Source organism: Gadus morhua, chromosome 4 (genome assembly GCF_902167405.1).
Source record: "Gadus morhua chromosome 4, gadMor3.0, whole genome shotgun sequence".
Lineage (NCBI taxonomy): Eukaryota > Metazoa > Chordata > Actinopteri > Gadiformes > Gadidae > Gadus > Gadus morhua.
In genome coordinates, this window is record NC_044051.1 from 4,016,399 (window position 1) to 4,036,554 (window position 20,156).

The window sequence follows — 20,156 nt, forward strand, 5'->3', positions numbered from 1 at the left end:
TCCGTCCGTCCGTCCGTCCGTCCGTCTGTCTGTGTCTGTCTGTCTGTCTGTCTGTCTGTCTGTCTGTCTGTCTGTCTGTCTGTCTGTCTGTCTGTCTGTCTGTCTGTCTGTCTGTCTGTCTGTCTGTCTGTCTGTCTGTCTGTCTGTCTGTCTGTCTGTCTGTCCGTCCGTCCGTCTCTGCTCTCTGCTGCAGTCTTTCGCGTCATTACATGCATTTAAACTAGGGGCAGCTCTATTTGTCTCTTGGTGACGTGTGTGTACGTGTGTGTGTGTGTGTGCGTGTACGTGTGTTTGTGTCTGTTTGTGTGTGTGTTCTTGCGGGTGTGTGTCTGTTCTTGCGGGCCTGTGTGTGTGTGTGTGTGTGTGTGCTTGTGTGTGTGTGTGCGTGTGCGTGTGTTAGAAGGGGAGTATAGCCCCTGGGAGATGGAGCGGTATTCGGGCCTCTGGCTCCCTCTAGTGGAGGAATCAGGTAGTGCTCTGACGTGAGATAAATAACAATGACTAATGACTAAACTTTTGCATGCGATGAAATCACTGTTGCTCGTGGTGGCGCTTGACACCAAGCTGTAATGTTTTTCAAGTTGTTTTGTTCGGTGTTTTATCCATGTTTTTGTGTACTAGACTATTAAACTAAACTAAGCTATTTTAATAAAATACAATTTAATAAACTGGATTCAATAATACAATATTAATATTGTGTTTCCAGTGTTAAAATTATATAGTTTACATTCCAACTTAAGGGTCAAACTGCTTTTATTTTTTCAAACTTTAATAGTTTTAACATCACCGAAGGCTAGCTATTAGCAGCTATCAGTAAATGTACTTATTGATTTATTTCTGCTAATCTCCCGCCTCCTTCCTCCTCCTTCAGAGGAGGAGTCGGCTCCTCCTGTTCCCAAGACGCACTCCACTCGGGGAGGAAGTGACATCACGCACACTCACACACGGGACGACCCCCACCCGGAACCCGACTCCACCACCACCACCACCACCACCCTGGACCTCCTCATCCCGTGTCACATCCGCTCCTTCGCCTCCATCGGCTCCTCCCCTCTCACCCTTGGCTACTCCCACCTCACCCTGACGCCGACGCCCACTGCGGCGGCGTCGACCCCCGAGCGCTCCTCGGGCCTTTGCTCCTCCCTCCTCTCCTCCTCCTCCTCCTCCAACGTCACCTCCTCCTCGGGGGGGTCCGGGGTCGGTGGCCCCCCCGCGCGGGGCAGCAGCAGCAGCTCCGGCGTGGGCGTCGACAGCGGCCCCAGCGACACCGCCGTCGCCACGCCGACCGCCTCGCCCCCTCCCCGGGGGCGGGGCCTAGACCGCCCCGGACCCCCCCTGCCGGTGTTCCCCGCCCTGGCCCTGCGTTGCGGGGGGGTCCGCCGCGACCCCGACGGGAGCGAGGTCGGCGTGGGGGGGGGCGTGGCCTCTGAGGAGGCGGGCTCCGCCCTCTGCTCCTCCTTCGCCGCCTCCTCCCTGGAGCTGCTCCGTCAGGAGAGGGGCGCCCGGGCGGAGCGGGAGGAGCGGGGGATGAGGGAGGGGGGGCGGGGGGGGGAGGGGGCGGACAACGGACACCCCCGCGCCGCCGGGGAGACGACGAGGAGGAGGAGGAGGGGCGGGGCGGGGGAGGGGCGCCGGCCCCCCAGGGTGCTGGCCCCCCTCCAGGGGAGCTCCCTGTTCCTCCACCTGAAGAGCCTGCGGGAGGCCCCGCCCCCAGCGGGGGGGGAGGGCCCCCGGTGGGCGGGGCGGGGCGGGGCCAGGGCCCTCTGGAAGGCCCTGTTCTCCGGGAAGGAGAGGAAGAAGAGGGAGGGGGGGGGCTCTGTGGGCGGGAACATGGCCGCCGCCGCCCGGGAGAGGAAGGAGGGCCGGTCGAGGCAGGCCACAGGTGAGGCATCAGTTGTGTTTTTATTTTTATATTTGGTGCATAAATTATAATACTATGTTTTACATATGCTTTATATTACTAGATATCGTTATTCTTTATTGTGTTTCTTTTTACCCTTAAATCCCTTTGATTACTGTATTCCTCTTAATGCCCTTTGATTACTGTACTCTTAATTCCCCTTTGATGACTATATTACCCTTAATTCCCCTTGATTGCTGTATGACTCTTAATTCCCCTCGATTACTGTATTAACCTTAATTTCCCTCGATTAATGTATTAGTGTATTACCCATAATTACAGTGGACCCGTGTCTGCTAAATTAAATTATCGGTTACTCTTCCAAAGTGCTGCCACCTGTTGGTAGACTCGGTGTACTGCATGCTGTCATTAAGCTCTTCTCCTACTCATTGCTAGATTACCAGCTGAGTGGAGCGTCAGGATGGCCAGAGGAGTCTGACCTGGCCTGCTCCAGCGTTCTGCAACACTGCTCTCTCAACCCCAAGACCAACGTAAGAACCTCACAATCACAACAACATGAGTCCAAAAGTAGTTCATTAAAAGTAGCGGGAGATAACGTAAAGTCTACATCCGATGTTTCGTAGCTGCGTGCGGAACTCTCTGACCTCGCTTCGAATATTCAGAAGGTCACGATAAAGGAGGAGGAGACGGAGTCAGTGGAGGTACACCAGCACAGAGAAACCCACAGATCTGTCCCAATAGCACAGAGAAACCCACAGATCTGTCCCAATAGAGTTAGAATGCAAGAGGATGCACCAATACTGGTACTGGTATCACAAACCAGCCCCAAACCAAGACAAAATACGGACATGGGTCAAATCTGTGAAGGCCTCCAGCAAAGCTGCAATTTGTATCTCAAAGTATAATTAGCCTTATGTATAATATCAGATTTGAACCCTTCAAAATAAAAGCATGTAACATGTAAAAAAAGTGGACCAGAAGGAAAGGTCTACTACTTGGTTTGCTGGTCACAAAGTGGTATTGATCCATCACTAGCATCAAACAGTTTGTAAAATAGCACAATAAAGATAGTCGATGTGTTTCACATATATTTAAAGTCCTTTTATAAGGCCGTGTACGTGCAATATAGATATACAATCCAGCCTTTGCATTCCCCTTTAGTTATAGTCTCCATGTAGCTTTAGTCATCACCACTTTTATTTTCTTTCGCACTAGTAAACAGATAGTTTTGTTAACGCGTTCAAACTCTCTACGATTTCTCCAAGCCCGCCTACGTGCCTCATGCGCTGGCCTTCAAGCGAGCGTACGTCATGAAGGTAGGGGGACCATCTCCGAAGCTCCTCCGGCCTGTAGTCTGTCGCCTCAGGGGCCTAGAGTGATGTAGTGACACTGTAGGCTGCGTTCCAATGCGGAACATCTGTAGGCTCCTAAAATCCAATGACAAAAAAGGCTATCATATCAAAGTTAGGTGATGTAACCCTACCCTAACTCTGCAGCTCCAGTCTGAAAACTCTTGAGTTTGCATCTTGGTCCATGAAAATCAAAGATCCGTCTCCGGAAAGAAGTTTGCGTGTTTGACGATTTAAACGTGCATGATTGATTCTTTGCGTTCCATCTTCAGTGTCAAATGCACTGTGGGGTGCTTGGGTTGAACACAACAGCAAAATAAATGTAATGTAACGTAACGTAATGTAACGCCATGTGAGTACAACGGGTGACCTCATACTTCACCCCCCCCCCCCCCTCTCAGAAGCAGTCCCTGGGGAAGGGGGCGGGGCCTGGGGAGAGGGAGGCGGCCTCGTCCTGCCCCACGGAGGTGGTGGGGGTGGCGGTGCGCACCAAGGAGCCGTCCAGCCTGGGGGTGACGGAGGAGAGCCTGTTCCGGCCTGGCCGGGGGGCGGAGGAGGGGGAGGAGGAGGAGGAGGTGGAGGCGAGGAAGGTGGAGGCGCGGCGGGCGGAGGCGGCGCTGGACGCCAGGCTCACCCGGCGGGTGCAGCGGGCGGCGAGGAGGCAGGCCAAGCAGGAGCAGCTGAAGAGGCTCCACAAGGCCCAGGTGATGGGGGGGGGGTGATTGTATATGTGTGTGTGTCTGTTTGTGTTGGCTTATGTGTGTCATGGTTTGTGTGTGTGATGTTTGTGTGTGTGTTTATGTGTTTCTGTGCTTCGTTTATGTGTGATTGTGTGTATGCGTGGTGTGTGTGTGTGTGATGTTTGAGTGTGTGTTTGTGTTCATGTGCTTGGTTTGTGTTTGAGTGCTTATGTGAATTTGTATGTTTTTGTGAGAATCTGTACTTAAGTGTGTGTGTGCGTGTGTGTGTGTATGCATTCTTATGCGTATGTGGGTGTGTGTATGTGTATGTGTGTGTGTGTGTGTGTACTAATGCGTGTTCGTGTGTGTGTGTGTGTGTGTGTGTGTGTGTGTGTGTGTGTGTGTGTGTGTGTGTGTGTGTGTGTGTGTGTGTGTGTGTGTGTGTGTGTGTGTGTGTGTGTGTGCTCCACAGATCATCCAGAGGCAGCTGGAGCAGGTGGAGGAGAAGCAGAGGCAGCTCGAGGAGCGGGGCGTGGCCGTGGAGAAGGCCTTGAGAGGGGAAGCAGGTACACACACACACACACACACACACACACACACACACACACACACACACACACACACACACACACACACACACACACTGTTTGCCTGGATGGGAACAGCTCTGACCTCTGTTCTGGGGGTCCCCTCTAGACTACTGGGGCGACTCCAACGACAACGAGGACCTGGACCTCCACCTCAGCGGTACGTCCTCCACCTTGTTTACACGTCAGTCTGTCTGTCTGTCTGTCTGTAATCGCTTTGGATAAAAGCGTCCACTAAATGATTTAGTGAGCTTTTACTTTATAACTGGTCAAATGACTTTTATTTTGAAAGGTATGGGGAACCTGGACACTTTACAACAGGTCAAAGGACTCTTATTTCGAAAGGCATGGGGAACCTGGACACTTGACAATGGGTTCAAGGGACTTTTATTTTGAAGGGATGGGGAACCTGGACACTTTACAATGGGTTCAAAATAATTTTATTTTGAAGGGATGGGGAACCTGGACAGCCCAGCCCTGATGCAGCAGTGGTTCCAGCTGGTACAGCAGAAGAACGCCATGGTGCGCTACGAGTCCGAGCTCATGATATTGTGAGTCCCTTTGAAATTCGTCAATGCACACAAACACACGCACACGCACACAAACACAAACACCTTCCTTTTTACATGACGGACGTAACCTAACCTCAACTCTTTAGCTCCTCCCTTCTGACTCTTTAGCTCCTCCCTTCTGACTCTTTAGCCCCTCCCTTCTGACTCTTTGGCTCCTCCCTTCTGACTCTTTAGCTCCTCCCTACTGACTCATTAGCTCCTCCTTTCAGACTCTAGCTCCTCCCTTCTGACTCTTTAGCTCCTACCTTCTGAGTCGTTAGCCCCTCCCTTCTGACTATTTGGCTCCTCCCTCCTAACTTTTTGGCTCCTCCCTTCTGATTCTTTAGCTCCTCCCTTACATCATATGAATGTTCCGTTGCCAAGGATACTTCTAACTGACTTTTTAGAGTGTTTGGTTTTGCTTTATTTTATTTTATTTTGCAACACTGTGCCTTATAATTATGTTATTATTAATACATTTTACTTTGAATATTTAATACACATCTATAAATATACATATTGAATTATTCATATATATATAATGAATGAATGATGTAGTGTCTAGACCGACCGAGCGATGAGCCAGAATCTGCCTCTTGGGAAAGTAGGCGGTTGATCTCTAATGGGTTATCATTACTGTGATGAATCGCTAATGTCTCCGCATTACTGGGCCTGTAATTCTCCCCCCCACCACCGTCCACCTCTAGCGCTAGAGAGCTGGAGCTGGAGGACAGACAGAGCCGGCTGCAGCAGGAGCTCAGAGAGCAGATGGCTGTGGACGGTAAGCTAGCCGGCTAGCTGAAGTTGTTGTTCTTTTAATGACAGACGAAGTCTGCAGATGATCTGCATGGAGTATTGTGTCACGTTCCCGAATATCAAGGAAATGGATTTCTCACCCACTCACTCACTCACTCACTCACTCACTCACTCACTCACTCACTCACTCACTCACTCACTCACTCACTCACTCACTCACTCACTCACTCAGTGTCCATGTAATTGGACGAGGTATCGAGTTGGAGGGTTGATTGTTATTGGGAAAACTACAAGTAACATATTCTATATTACAAGTTTATATATTCATCACTATTCTTCTGTGTCCTCTCCTTTCTCCTTCACCCCTCCCCTCTCTCTACCTCCTCCTCTTCCTCCACCTCCTCTACCTCCACCTCCTCTACCTCCACCTCTTCTACCTCCACCTCCTCTACCTCCACCTCCTCTACCTCTTCCTCCTGTCCCCCTCCTGCCCCCTCCTCCTACCACCCCCCCCTCCTCTTCCCCCTATCCCCCCCTCCCCCCCCCCCCCCCCCCCCAGACCACCTGAAGGGCCCTGGGGAGCTGGCGGAGGAGCGTCTGATCCTGGAGGAGATGCTGGAGGTGGTGGAGCAGCGGGACTCCCTGGTGGCGCTGCTGGAGGAGCAGCGGCTTCAGGAGAGCCAGGAGGAGAGGGACCTGGAGGAGGTGGTGCTGAACCGGGGGGCGGGGCTGCGCTGGGCCTGAGCAGGCACACTGAAACACACACAGACACAGACACAGACACACACACAGAAACAAACACACACACACACACACACACACACACACACACACACACACAGAAACACACGCACACACACAGACACACACACCCCCACACACACCCAGACACACACACACACACACACACACACACACACACACACACACACACACACACACAGACACAGACATACACACACACACGCACTCATGCACAGAAGCACACACTTGCAGACACACGCATCAAAACACACACACACACGCACAGAAACACACACACACGTACACACCCGCAGACACATCAAAACATGCACACGCACACACACACACACACACACACACACACACTCATGCACAGAAACACTCACTTGCAGACACACACATACACTCGCAGACACCTCAACACACACTCACAGACACACAAACATGCACACTGATACGCACACACACTGATATGCGCACACACGGACAAACACAGACACACTCTCACAGACACATGCACATATATACACACACAACCATGTATGCATATAAACACGCACACACACACTGATACACGTACCCGCACATGGACACACGCATACACACACACGCACACAAACGTGTTTATATGCAAGCATATAACACACACACACACACACTCATAGAAACATGCATAGAAACCATCTTACCCACACATATAAACACACATTCATGCGCACACACACACACACACACACACACACACAACCACATCCGCTACAATTGTAGACACAGACTCTCATCTTGCAGCACCTCTTGCCTCATAAAACGGTTCACTCTCCCTGCCGGGTTACACCATTGATTGCCTTATACACACGCACAGACACGCACACACATTCTTGGGTTGCCATGTTGAAATTCTAACTTCAGGTGGGGGGTGGGGCCCCCCAACCCCCCAACCCCCTCCCCCCTCCTCCTCACTTGACTAACTTCAGCCTCCGGAACCTTCCTCAGCTGGGTGCGGACTCTTTGCTCACCCTCTACTAATGTGTTACCATGGTTACCTCTCCTAACCGATGTTTACGAGAGACCACACTGGGTTTGGTGTTTTTTCTTATTTTTTATCTTCTAATGTGTTATTTATATATTGTATAATAAATTATTAATGCATCGAGTGTTTGGTTCTTTTAGGTACTGTTCACATAAGCTAATTAAGGAAATTGAATTCACCTGAACCCAATTAGAATTCCCCTCATTATCACCAGGTGTTCACTTAATTAACTCGCACCGGTCCACCAATCTAAATGAAGGATAATGTGTTCGGATGATGTGGCCCATGCTTACATTCATTATCAATTTATCTGCCCAACCCTTTTGCTTCCCGTTAATAGATGACGAAACCTTTGGAGCTGTTTTAGTCCAACTCCCATCCTTTTTGAATAAGATTAACCGATTTCACCATCCTACCAGTAATTAGTGATGAGTGTGTGTGCTGAGTCAGTAAGACCAGACTCCTTTGTCCTGGATGTAGAAAGGTTTTATTGAAGACACAAGAAAAAGGATGTAGCCAACAGTCCTTGAAGCACGCTGGTCTACGAAGGGCAAGGAGTACATCAGATGCACCCTTCAGCTCCTGCTTCCAAAATCATGAGGTCACTTTCTGTGCCCTGAGCGATGCATAATCTCACAGCCGCACACGCAAACACACGCACACGCACACACAGGCGCACAATAAAATAAATGAATAAGCGCACATCCACTTTTCCGTAAGTTTCCTTAGATGTTAGTATGTCGGTATGGAAGGTTGCAGCAGTTGTGTTGGGGTAGCCGTGGTCGGGTGCTGCAGACGGAGCGCCCCTAGCACGAGGTGAGGTCCACCTTGAGGTCCTTGGACAGCAGGTCCACCATCACCGGGTGCATGGCGGCACGGTGGGTCTTGAACATGCGCACCGCCTCGTCGCGGAACTTGTCGAAGTTGTACACCTCCCTGCAATGACACGGCCAACGGTCAAACTGAGGGCCAAACTAGGGCGTTCAGCAGACGCTATGATCCGGAAAGACGACGGTTCACACGCCGTCATCGGGAGCTGTTAGGGTCAGGTGCCTCGCCCAGAGACACCTCGAGGAGCCAGGGATCAAACTAGAAGGAAGGGACGTTTTTTCCTAACATAAAGCGCCATTAACGACGACAAAAGGCACAAGGTTCGCGATCAACAATTTTGCGACAATCAACAATATTTTTGCGAGGTTTAATTGTTTTTTGTTCCGATATTTCTTTGTCGTTAATGTCGCTTCATTTCTTCATTGCAAAAAACTATAAACTGACACAGACCGCAAGAGGCGGACAAAACCAAACCAGTGAATCACCAGTCAGGTTCTCAACCAAAGGCCTCATCACAAAGACCAACGTGAGTACCGCCATCGTTCACGCCCACAGCAGGGGGCGCTCACGCTAAAATGCTGAACTACAAAGCCAACTTCACAAATTGTACTTATGACGAAGGTTGTGGTGAAACCAGGAGAGACGGTTCGGTCCGTCTCTAAAGAGGTGTGGACTGCACCTAGGGCTGGCCGATGAATCTAATTTCAATCTCGATTTCGATTTTAGCGTCAAACGATCACAAAATAAACGAGTTTTTTTTTATAGAAACTACAGAACGGCTGGATACATATCTGTACATTATTTTAGATTTGAACATTTTCTTTTGGACCATTTTGTGTCCTTTTTTTAAGGCGAAATTTCACAGCTCTCAGTTACAAAGTGTTTTTGAGAGAGACACGCTCAAGAAATACATCATGTTTATAAACTAAAAAAAATTATCGTTTGAATAATGGTGATTTCAATATTGACCAAAATAATCGTGATTATGATTTTCTCCATAATCGAGCGGCTCTCACTGCACCTGAACAGTGGGCGGGTGAACTTCATGCGGCCCTGCTCCGTGGCCATCTGCAGCGCCTTGGGGACCGCCTCCTCCCACCGGGACTTCACACACAGACGCAGCCACCTGCAGGCAAAGACACACACACACACACACACACACGTGCGCGTTCAGGTAACACGCACGTGGCAGGAGACGTAACGGTGGAGGTCTTCATGCTAAGCGTGTCTATCAGCGTTAATGAGATAGATAAAATCTAGAAAGAGTTGCTATCTAATGTTACCCGAGTATGTTTCCCTTACTAGTGTATGGTGACATAAACCGCATGTTTTTATTATTGACGTTTTGTAAAAAGGACAAACTAAATTATAGACAAACCGTGTCAGCTAACAATCCGAATGATGCTTTCTATTTGGTAATGCTGGTAAAAACAACAAACAAACATATACCTATTTCAGCGATCGACCGCACTCTGTGTGTAATCTAGGAAACTACAGACGCCTAAAATCGGTAACCCCGCCCTATGCAGAGCGCCTGGTGGTGTGGTCGGGGAGCTCACCTGGCGCGGATCTCAGCGTTGATGCAGCTGTTGAAGTCGTACGCTTCCTGCATCCTCTTCACATGGGTCAGGGGGAGGGGTTCCTGAAAGAGGGGGGGGGGGCTGTTACCTTATGCACAGCAATGGAGGCAACTCTTCCAAGTGTGAAGTACGCATGAATGAGTTTGAGAGTGGTTGAGTCAGTGGGTTTGAGAGCGAAGGAGTGAGTTGGAGAGTGAGTGAACGAGGGAGTTAACGAGTGAGTGAATGAGTGAGTGAGTTTGAGAGTGGGAGAGATTGAGATTGAGTCAGTGAGTTTGAGATTGATTGGGTGAGTTTGAGAGTGAATGCGTGAGTTTGAGAGTGAATGAGTCAGTGAGTGTAAAAGTGAGATATTCAGAGATTGAGGCCCGACCCATTTCTACCCCTTACCCCTTCCCCTTACCCCTCCCCCCTTCCCCTTCAAACAAGGGGGAGGGGTAAGGGGAAGGGGTAAGAGGAAGGGGTAAGGGGTAGAAATGGGATTGGGCCTGAGAGTGAGTGAGTGAGTTGGAGTGAGTTAGAGTGACTGAATTTGAGATTGAGCGAATTTGAGAGTGAGTGAGTGAGTGAGTGAGAGAAACTGTCTGTCTGTCTGTGTCCGTGTGTCTCACCTCCTGCAGGAGGAGGGACAGGAACTCGATGACCTGGTGGGAGGAGAGGGTTGTCAGGTCCGCCGCGGTGAAACCCCCCAGGTCTGCCTCACCGGCCTAGGAGAAGGAGGGGGGGGGGGGGGGGGGGGAGGAGTCAGATCACAGGTCAAACCCGGTCACTCTGGTGTGTGTGATGGCGCCGACGGCCGTAATGGGGGGAGGTTACCTTGGTCCATTTACTGCACAGCGCGATGCAAGAGTCCGCCATCGTGGTGTCGTACCTGGGGGGAGACATTCTATCAACTCAACATCCATGGAGACGATATAGAGCCGTGATACTAGAGAGGGAGTCGTACCGACCGTGGATCTGATTTTAGACCCATATCTAAAGGCTGATGACTTTAGAATCATAACTCAAGACTTTAGACTCGTATCTAAAGACTAATGAGTTCAGAGTCATATCTAAAGACTGATGACCGTAGACTCAAATCTAAAGACTAATGAGTTTAGACTCGTATCTAAAGACTGATTTAAATTTACATTTAGCAGACGCTTTTATCCAAGGCGACTTACAATAAATACATTTGTCATAAGAAGTGCATCAATATATATCTGTCGGTACAGAAAGGATGTTCATAGAACCAAGTGCAAGTACAACAATCGCTAGGCTAACCAATTACCCGTGTTACAGCAGTGATAGCAGCTACTGCAGTTGCTACACAGTTAAGTACTATAATACAATACAACACAACACAACATGACGTAGACTCACATCTAAAGACTAATGAGTTCAGACTCATATCTAAAGACTGGTGACAGGGCAGTTTATTTGCATTCGCTACATATTTGTTGCCATGTACCTGTAGGCAGGGATCTGTAAGAGTGTGATTCGAACACAAATTTGGCCAGCAAATATAAACAATAAAAAGGACTGAGCACAACACTGTGATTGGCCAGTGTGGAATTGAGAGCTTCGTCCATTCAACAAGAATGATTTCTCCTTTTGGAGTGTAACGGTATTTATCGGTCACGTTCCGGGAAAAAAAAAACTGAGAAGTACTCCCGACGAGGCACTCGATGTCAACGCACTCGGACTCCGAACGAGCGTGCCGATCGTAACCATGGCGACACTCACTGCGGTTTGACGGGCGGCATGCCCGGTGTGTGCATCCAGGCGTTCCAGTCCACCTTGTTGAGGACGTCCACCTGAAGACAGACCCCAGGGGGGGCGACGTCAGGACACGGTATATAACATATTACAAATATAATAAGTCTGATGCAGGCTGATTCAGGCCCAATCCCATTTTATACCCCTTACCCCTCCCCCCTTCCCCTTACCCCTTCAAAACAAGGGGGAGGGGTAAGGGGAAGGGGTAAGGGGTAGAAATGGGATCGGGCCTTAGCCTGAAGAGGCCCCGGGTGGGGGGAAGGGAAAGGTCAAAGGTCACCTTGTCCTGGAAGTAGGTGAACAGGTATGCCTTCCACTCCTCTGTGGTGGCGCTGCCATAGGCGAACATCTGGATGTAGGACTTGACGAAGCCCATGAACACCACTGCATCGGGGAAGGAACACAACGGATTATTAATCGTGACAGTCCTTTATTTTCTACTCGGATGGAAGGAAAAGAATCAAGCACTTTTCCTAATGACCGAAGTCAACAATTTGTACACACTGTAAAAAAAACGGTTGTAAACACACTGAAAAACAAACTTTATTAAAAAAGAATGATTAAATCCAATGCGTTTCAGATGCAGTTTGTGTGTGTGTGTCTGTCTGTCTTGTGTGTGTCTTGCCGTGTATATGTGCGTCTATGTATGTGTGGCCGTGTGTGTGTGAGAGAAAATGGTTTGTGTGTGTGTGCGTGTGTATATATATATATATATATGTGTGTCTTGTGTGTGTTTGTTTGCGTGCGTGAGTGAGAGTCTGCCTGTCTGTCTGTCTGTCTGTCTGTCTGTCTGTCTGTCTGTCTGTCTGTCTGTCTGTCTGTGCGTGCGTACGTGCATGCATATGTGTGCGTACGTACTTACGCATGTACGTACATGCATGCGTGAGTGTGAGATATTAAAAGAGACTGCGTGTGTGTGTGTGTGAGCGAGGGCAATAGAGTGTGAGGCTGCTTGATAGACAGACAGAGGCAGAAGGTGTGCGTGTCCCCCTCACCTGGGCCCCCCAGCAGCTCCTCCAGGTGGTAGAGCAGGGCGAACCCCTTCTCGTAGGGCACGGAGGAGAAGGCGTCGTCTGGGTTCACGTCCTGAAGGCTGGGGACCAGGTTAGTCAGGGGGTTGTCGGCTCCGAACGTCTTCACCTGGAGGGGGGGGGGGGGGCGTGTACGGTTTAGTGTCGGGTTACAAGGGGTGGCTGAGCTGCCAACACACACACACACACGCACGCACGCACGCACGCACGCACGCACGCACGCAAGCACGCACGTCTTGTCTTGTAAATGGACTGCATCTATGACGCGCTTTTCTAACCAGTAGCCACTCAAAGCTCTTTACAGTATTGCCTCACATCCACCCGTTCATGCACACATTCGCACACCGACGGTGGTGTCAGCCACGCAAGGCGACAGCCAGCTCGTCTGGAGCAGTCAGGGTGAGGCGTCTTGCCCAGGGACACCTCGACAGTCTAGCTAGGAGGAGCCGGGGATCGAACCAGCAACCTTCCGGTTACCAGCCATCCCGCTCTGCCTCTTGAGCCACATGCCGCCCGGCCCTCGTGTGTTATGAGGGTGTATGAGCTGCCAGTGTTCCCACACACGCACAGACTTATCTTGCTCATCAGACGTTTGCGTGCTACATACACACAGTGCTTTCCATACCTCAACCACTGAGCCTTATCTAACACAGGAGATAAAATCCTGCATAAACAAGGCAAATAAATCATTCCTGAAAATGAACGTGTGTAGGGTGTATTCCATTTAACTGGCTGTCCTCCGAGAACAGACTGTGGTGAATTGGAACTGGGAGGGGTGTTCTGATCGGTAATCATTGAATCATCGGGACTTCGCTATTTCACTGCGGTGTGCGTGCTTCTGTGTGTGCGTGCGTGCGCGTGTATGCGCGTGCCTGCTTGTGTGTGTGCGTCCTTGTGTATTTGTGTGCATGCTTTGTGTATGTGTGCGTGCTTGTGTGTAAGACACATCGCATAAATACACACACCTGCACGGAGATACCTGTTACACACACCATCAATGTGAATGAGAACGTGTGTGTGTGTGTGTGTGTGTGTGTGTGTGTGTGTGTGTGTGTGTGTGTGTGTGTGTGTGTGTGTGTGTGTGTGTGTGTGTGTGTGTGCGTGTGTGTGCATGCTGTTGTGTGTGTGCGTGCTTGTGTGTGGGTGTGTGTGCGTGTGTGTGAGTGCGCTGCTCACAGATTCCTGCAGCTCTTTCCAGCCTCCCATGGCCTTGAACTGTCTGAACTGCTCGCTCTCCATAGATCTGCCGATCATGCGCTCCAGGTAGACGGTGTGGCCCTCGTTCAGCCTGGGGGGGGGGGGGGCGGACAGAGAGACAGAGTAAGAGAGACAGAAACAGAGAGACAGAGTAAGAGAGACAGAAACAGAGAGACAGAGTAAGAGAGACAGAGTAAGAGAGACAGAGAGACGGGGAAAACGAATGTGTTGCAGAGTTGAACTGGTTTGACAAAACCAACCATCTAGCCAGACCACAATCACCACCCCAACTGATGGTTGCTACATGATGGTAATCACAGTCACAGGTCTACTCATGCTTAGAATGCGAGCGACGCTATTAGAGAGTATGTTTTCTCTCCTATTGTTCGGGATTTCACTATCAAAGAGCTGTCCTGTCTGTCTGTCTGTCTGTCTGTAAGAGAGAATGGTGAAACAGGCAGACACAGCGAGATGTCTGCGTGGGCCTCTGTTCACACTGATCCCAGGATTAAGGACCAGGCCGGGAGAGAGCCGTCTGTGAGATACGCCCCAGTATAGCTTCATACTGAACAATGTATCGTGCACATAGTCAATACAGCGACGGGTTATGTTCTTGCATAGCTGTGGAGCGATATATTCGAGGGAATGTCAGAGTAGAGATGTATTACTGGACAAATTTGCTGTACTTCCTCCCTCGCTTAATTTCACTAGTTCAGGGGAATTTTCTTTCATATGAAAACAATCACACACAGCTTGAAGAGCTGCGTGTGTGTGAACTCATACAAACATCACACTTGAAGAGCTGCATCTACACCAAAGATGTCATCTTCTTTAAGGGTTATAGTGACGCGTGTATCAGATAGATGATGCGTTGAATGGCAGGAACAGCCCAACCAGAAGTTAGGGCTTTGCAATTAATCCAATTGTAATCGTGATTTCGAACAATCTCCAAAATAATAGTTGAGTTGAAACAAAAAAAAAAATTAACATCTGGACACATACTTGCTTTTTTTTTAAAGGGGAGATTTCAAAGTTCTCCGTTACAAAGTGTTTTTTTTGGTGAGAAATGCTGAATAAATGCATCATGTTTCCAACTCAAAAATAATCGTTAGAATAATCGCGATTTCCATATTGACCAAAATAATCGTGATTATGATTTTGTCCATATTCGAGCAGCCCTACCAGAAGTGCTCCCAGGTCTTGTTAGTCACCAGGTTACCGGTCCAGCTGTGGGAGATCTCGTGGGCGATGACCTAGGGACGGACACACGGACAGACGATCACCGTGATACATGCGGTACGCTTTTTGCATACAGTGTTGTTTTCAGCCTCATTGTGGCTCATTAATGCAAAACGCACACACTGTCATGCAAAGTCTGATTCAAAACAAATATGTTGGGATTAGGTGTGTTGCGTGTTTGTGTGTCAAAGGATTACAGAGAGGGAGTTGTTGTCTTACGTTGGATAAGGATCGGTCTCCGGCCTGCAACACAAAATAAAAAACAAAACTTTACATACAAATATCAAGATACCAAGAGTACAAATCCTAAATGTATGGCAGGTGCCATTTGAAAATATAATAACTTTATTTTAAATAGCAATTTTGATGATTTATTGTGAAGTGATACACACCTCACAAAGCATACAATTACTTCAAAATAAAAATAATAATAATCAAAATAACTATTTAAAGTTGTGGAATACTCAATATGTTTTTTTTTTTTTAGACCACTGTCTCAAATCAAACCTGAAACTTTAACCTTCTATATGTGTTTGCGTGATATATAATATAAATGTGTGTGTGTGTAATATAATATAAATGTGTGTGTGTCTAATACAATATAAATGTGTGTGTGTCTAATACAATATAAATGTGTTAGTGTCTACAATATAAATGTGTGTGTGTCTAATACAATATAAATGTGTGTGTGTCTAATACAATATAAATGTGTGTTTGTCTAATACAATATAAATGTGTGTGTGTGTGTGTGTGCGTGCGTGCGCGTGTGTGTCCTCCTACCAGCAGGGTGGGCGTGGCGAAGGTGAGGCAGGGGTTCTCCATACCCCCGTAGGGGAAGGAGGGGGGCAGCACCAGGATGTCGTACTGGCCCCACACGTACGGCCCCACCAGGGACTCCGCCGTCTTCAGCATGTTCTCCGTCTGCGGAGGGGCGGGGCATACACAGGAAGTGTCACTCACCCGCACGTCCGGTTGTTAAACGGAGGAGGGATCAGGGCAGAGTGGGGCCAACTATAAGGGGATGAATCTCACCTCGGAAAACTCGAACGCCGCCTTGTCTACAAACTCCTTCTCGGACCAGACAAGAGACCGGGGCCCGATCTCTCTGGCGGGGGGGGGGGGACGAAAGATATTACATATAAATATAAACATATATAATGTAATATTAATACAGAAGATAGAAATAAAGAAGAGACTACTGTTGACTCTTAGCCTACACAAGACCAAAGCACACGGTCGTATAGTTGAAAGACGCAACATTTTGTTGTTTAGAATCTGAAAATAGACATGATCCTTTCCGGAGGGTGAGGAAAAAATGAGGCTACGCTAGGTATGCGCTCTGGGTACTTTGCTCCTTTGAAACAAGACGATCCTAATGGTTGCATTCAAAAGTATGAAAATATACATAGAAAAAAAAGAAATCCTTGCCCTTCTTTCTAAGGGTTTTGCGCCTAGGCTAAATCAGGCTTTTCCCTGACAAGTCTTCTCACCCTGGGAGACCGAGCCTTCTGCTCCGCTGCCCCTCACATCTGGAACTCCCTCCCTGAACATCTGCGGAAACCCCAGTCTGTGGACACTTTTAAAAAAGGGCTTAAAACCTTTTTGTTCAATCAGGCGTTCTTAAGTTGTCCTTCGATTTTTTTCCAAAATTAAATCCTCACTTCAACTCCTCTTTTAGCTGTTTTTATTTAACGTATTTTATCACCGGACTTTAATGCGGCATTGCCCTTATTGTTTTGTTATTATGTTTTTTTCGGTTTCTGTAGCACTTTGAGATTATTTTATGAAAAGTGCTTTACAAATAAAATGTATTATTATTATCAAGTGTTCATGTGTCAGTACAGTTGAACACTGTCAGCGCAGGCTGGGGCCGTTGCTGGTTGTGTGTCGGTTCAGGGAGCAGAGAACACGGTACCTGCTCTCCAGCGCCCCCACCACGATGGCGATCAGGTAGGACGGCATCGCCACCTGAGGAGCATGGGTGGGGGGGGGGGGGGGGGGGGGTCAAAGGTCGGCAGATATACACACAATTAAAACGGTTTCTGTTTCCTGTATTGGAGACACGCAAGCCTGGTAGTTCCTCATGACAGCAAAATGGTTCCCGAGCAACACAGGCTAACGTACGCCGAGATTTGCGACGAGTTAATACAATAAATGATTTGTGACACGATGACAGGGTGTGTGTGTGTGTGTGTGTGCGTTCATGTGTTTTTGTGTGTGTGTGTGTGTGTGCCTGTGTGTGTGTGTGTGAACATTATCAGGGAGGCAGCGAGTGATTGTTGAGGTGACCTATGAAACGGCTCCTAAAACGTCTTTGAGCCAATCAGAAGCGAGGACCGGAGAGCGGCGGGGAGATGTGGGCGGGGCTCACCGGCTGTCTGAAGCGGTAGACGAGCCGGCTGCTGTCCTCCGGGTCGGGCGCCTGTCCGTCACGTATGGCGCTCATCACGGCCACCAGCTCCTGTGGCACGGACACCTGGAGGGCAGCACACACACACACACACACGCACACACACACACACACACACACACACACACACCTTAAGTACAGCCAGGATGATGCAGGGCTAGGCTGTATAATATGGTCACATTGATTCGTTATTATGTAACGTACATTGAAAAGATCCAATTATATTATTGTAATAATATAATAATGATTTACATAATACTGTTCTGGGATTTTCTGCAGTGAAACGTAGATACTCAAAACCTTGTTATTGGCACATTTTTGAGAATATGTGCGCGCGCGCGTGTGTGTGCGTGTGCGTGTGTGTGTATCTGTGTGTGTGTTTTACCTGAGCATAGTAGGAGTGCTTCACAGAGGGCGTGTCCTGACACGGGATCATTGTCCTGCAGTGGATGGCCTGTAAACGAGATGTAGCGCGGTCAATATCCTCATATCTTCATATTAATCGCTTGCCCCTGAAAGTAATTACCTTTTCATGGGGTGAGGACATTGACCCGCAAAAGTGAAACTCTTTTTACGTGCAGCTTATCAGTACATTAATTATTAAACTAAGTATTAAGCATTAAAATGGAAGCCTAGAGGCAGTTATCATCAGTAGAGGGGAAATTAAAATGTCAGTAAAACAACATCCCCAAAACTACTATGGGGGGGATTGGAAGAGACTCAGACGTGTGGTCTGGAACTGAATTTCTTTATGATGGTGCTTCAATCGTTATTTAATCCTACACCCTTTGATCCTGTTATGACTAACCCATAGAGGGGAAGTGTGTGCGTTTTATTGCCCGAGGGTGAGGGACAACACACTGCATGCGTGTGCGTGCGTCGATATGTGACAATGTGTCGGAAAACGTTGCAGCCACACGCAGAAAAAAAAGGTGGTAAACCAGCGCAACATCCACTCTCTGCAACTGCTAGTGAACCACATTGCACGGGAGCAGTTTATAATGGATTTCCTTGTGCGTTCGTCCAAAGACTACCTGGCACTGGCTGAAGAGGTACGGCTGTTTCTTCCCCGCCGTCTGGTCAGGTGTGAGCCACTGCAACGCGGTCGCCTTGGGAGCCGTCTCATAGGCCACCTCCACAATCACTTGCTGCCCCCTGATAATGTCCAAATACGCACACGCACACACACACAAATGCACACAGACACACACATACACACACACACACACACACACAGACACACACATACACAGACACGCAAGCACAGGTACAGGCACAGGCCAACATCCACACACACACACACACACACACACACACACACACACACACCCACACAGGCATGCACACACACCGATTTTATCTATGACTGCATTTTTTGGAACGGTGTAATCTGTGATCGCAGAGACACATAGACCCAAGTTGCATGGCAGTGGATCAGATTAAACTAGAAAAAGAAAACAAAAAAAACAGTTATGTTAATGGTTGATGGTTGAAGGTGAGATTACAGGAAGGGGCATGTCACCTGGAGAGCTCAAATGGCAGGGTGATCTCCAAGGGGGTGCCGAGGAAGCTGTGCTCCGGACCCATGTTGAACTTGGCACTTTGTCCATTTGCCGTCGCCGAGAAGATCGTGAGGTCTCGGGTGTCCAAAGTCTTACAGATAGCAGGAAGGCAGGAAATAAACAAGGGGGAACGGGAACTTACACAACGCGAACACGAACACAACTTAGTTTGGGTAATCACTGCGGAGTTGGCACAGGGTGTACAAACGCCAACGGGAAGTTCTACAGAGAACACATCGTCGGGTTTTATTGTTGTTTCTGCTTTTTGACCCCAGGTATCAGATGGTGGCTTTGTGCCGCTGAACTGTCAAACCAAGCGCACAACTTTCTTTACGCATCATCAGCATTACTGTACCGGTCAAAGTTCAAGGAAACATATTAATTGTTGTAAGTTGTAAGCTTAAATTCCTCCCAACGAATACTTTTAAAACATGACAATTTTGTAACTATTAAAAAAATAATAAAAACAATTAATTATCTTTTCCATTCAAACAGAGGGCATATTTTCGTCCCCCTCAATCAAATGCTTTTATTTGATAGTACAGCGTATTACGCATCTCTTACGGCTCTGGGAGCGTGTGATAATCCCACCAGTGCCAGTAGTACCAGTAGTGTAAGCATAGCGTTACTGTACCACAGTCGAGCAGCGATCCTCCAGAACCTCCACGGTGAGCGCCACCTTCCCCTTCAGAACCCGTCTCTCGAAGTCCACATGGTAGCTGAGGTTCAGATGCTTGGTGGTGCACTTGGAGGAAGACGCAAAGGAGCAGGGGTCTTGAACCGAAGCCATTGTCAATTCAGTGAGAGGGAGCAGAAAGCAAGGCTCAGGCTCAAATGCCGGGGTTTTAAACTACAACCGAGGGACCGCACATTTTGATGATGACGAGTCGCGTTGTATTGTGGGATATGTAGTCGCCTCGGGCGCAACCGCGAGATTTCTGCTTGTGACCAAATTAACCACTTTGCCGTTTTATTTTTAAATATTGTTTA

At 48.6% G+C, this 20,156-nt stretch overlaps 2 protein-coding genes across 4 annotated transcripts in view; one reads left to right on the forward strand and one right to left on the reverse strand.

The window, feature by feature from the left end:
- The window catches only part of LOC115542658 (protein-methionine sulfoxide oxidase mical3b), a 31,031-nt gene extending 24,431 nt beyond the window's left edge, over positions 1–6,600 (forward strand). The window contains exons 25-35 of one of the 3 annotated variants that reach the window (XM_030354986.1): positions 401–469; positions 872–1,882; positions 2,297–2,391; positions 2,485–2,562; positions 3,127–3,177; positions 3,612–3,914; positions 4,363–4,456; positions 4,587–4,637; positions 4,929–5,028; positions 5,736–5,809; positions 6,344–6,600. In XM_030354986.1, the coding sequence (XP_030210846.1) occupies positions 401–469; positions 872–1,882; positions 2,297–2,391; positions 2,485–2,562; positions 3,127–3,177; positions 3,612–3,914; positions 4,363–4,456; positions 4,587–4,637; positions 4,929–5,028; positions 5,736–5,809; positions 6,344–6,528 (2,111 nt within the window). In that variant the 3' untranslated portion in view covers positions 6,529–6,600. The remainder of the gene's footprint in view (positions 1–400; positions 470–871; positions 1,883–2,296; positions 2,392–2,484; positions 2,563–3,126; positions 3,178–3,611; positions 3,915–4,362; positions 4,457–4,586; positions 4,638–4,928; positions 5,029–5,735; positions 5,810–6,343) is intronic. The other 2 variants (XM_030354984.1, XM_030354983.1) reach the window with 2 other exon arrangements.
- Positions 6,601–8,022: 1,422 nt separating this feature from the next.
- Positions 8,023–20,069, reverse strand: lta4h (leukotriene A4 hydrolase). The gene is made up of 19 exons (XM_030355037.1): positions 19,801–20,069; positions 19,127–19,257; positions 18,639–18,759; positions 17,990–18,058; positions 17,566–17,670; positions 17,110–17,162; positions 16,227–16,299; positions 15,975–16,115; positions 15,414–15,437; positions 15,138–15,208; positions 13,935–14,046; positions 12,723–12,867; positions 12,008–12,111; positions 11,695–11,765; positions 10,786–10,840; positions 10,581–10,676; positions 9,949–10,031; positions 9,411–9,515; positions 8,023–8,494 (listed from the first exon to the last, which is right to left on the reverse strand). The coding sequence occupies exons 1-19, from the start codon at positions 19,954–19,956 to the stop codon at positions 8,365–8,367; spliced, it is 1,845 nt and encodes a 614-aa protein (XP_030210897.1). The 5' UTR covers positions 19,957–20,069; the 3' UTR covers positions 8,023–8,364.
- Positions 20,070–20,156: the final 87 nt, after the last annotated feature.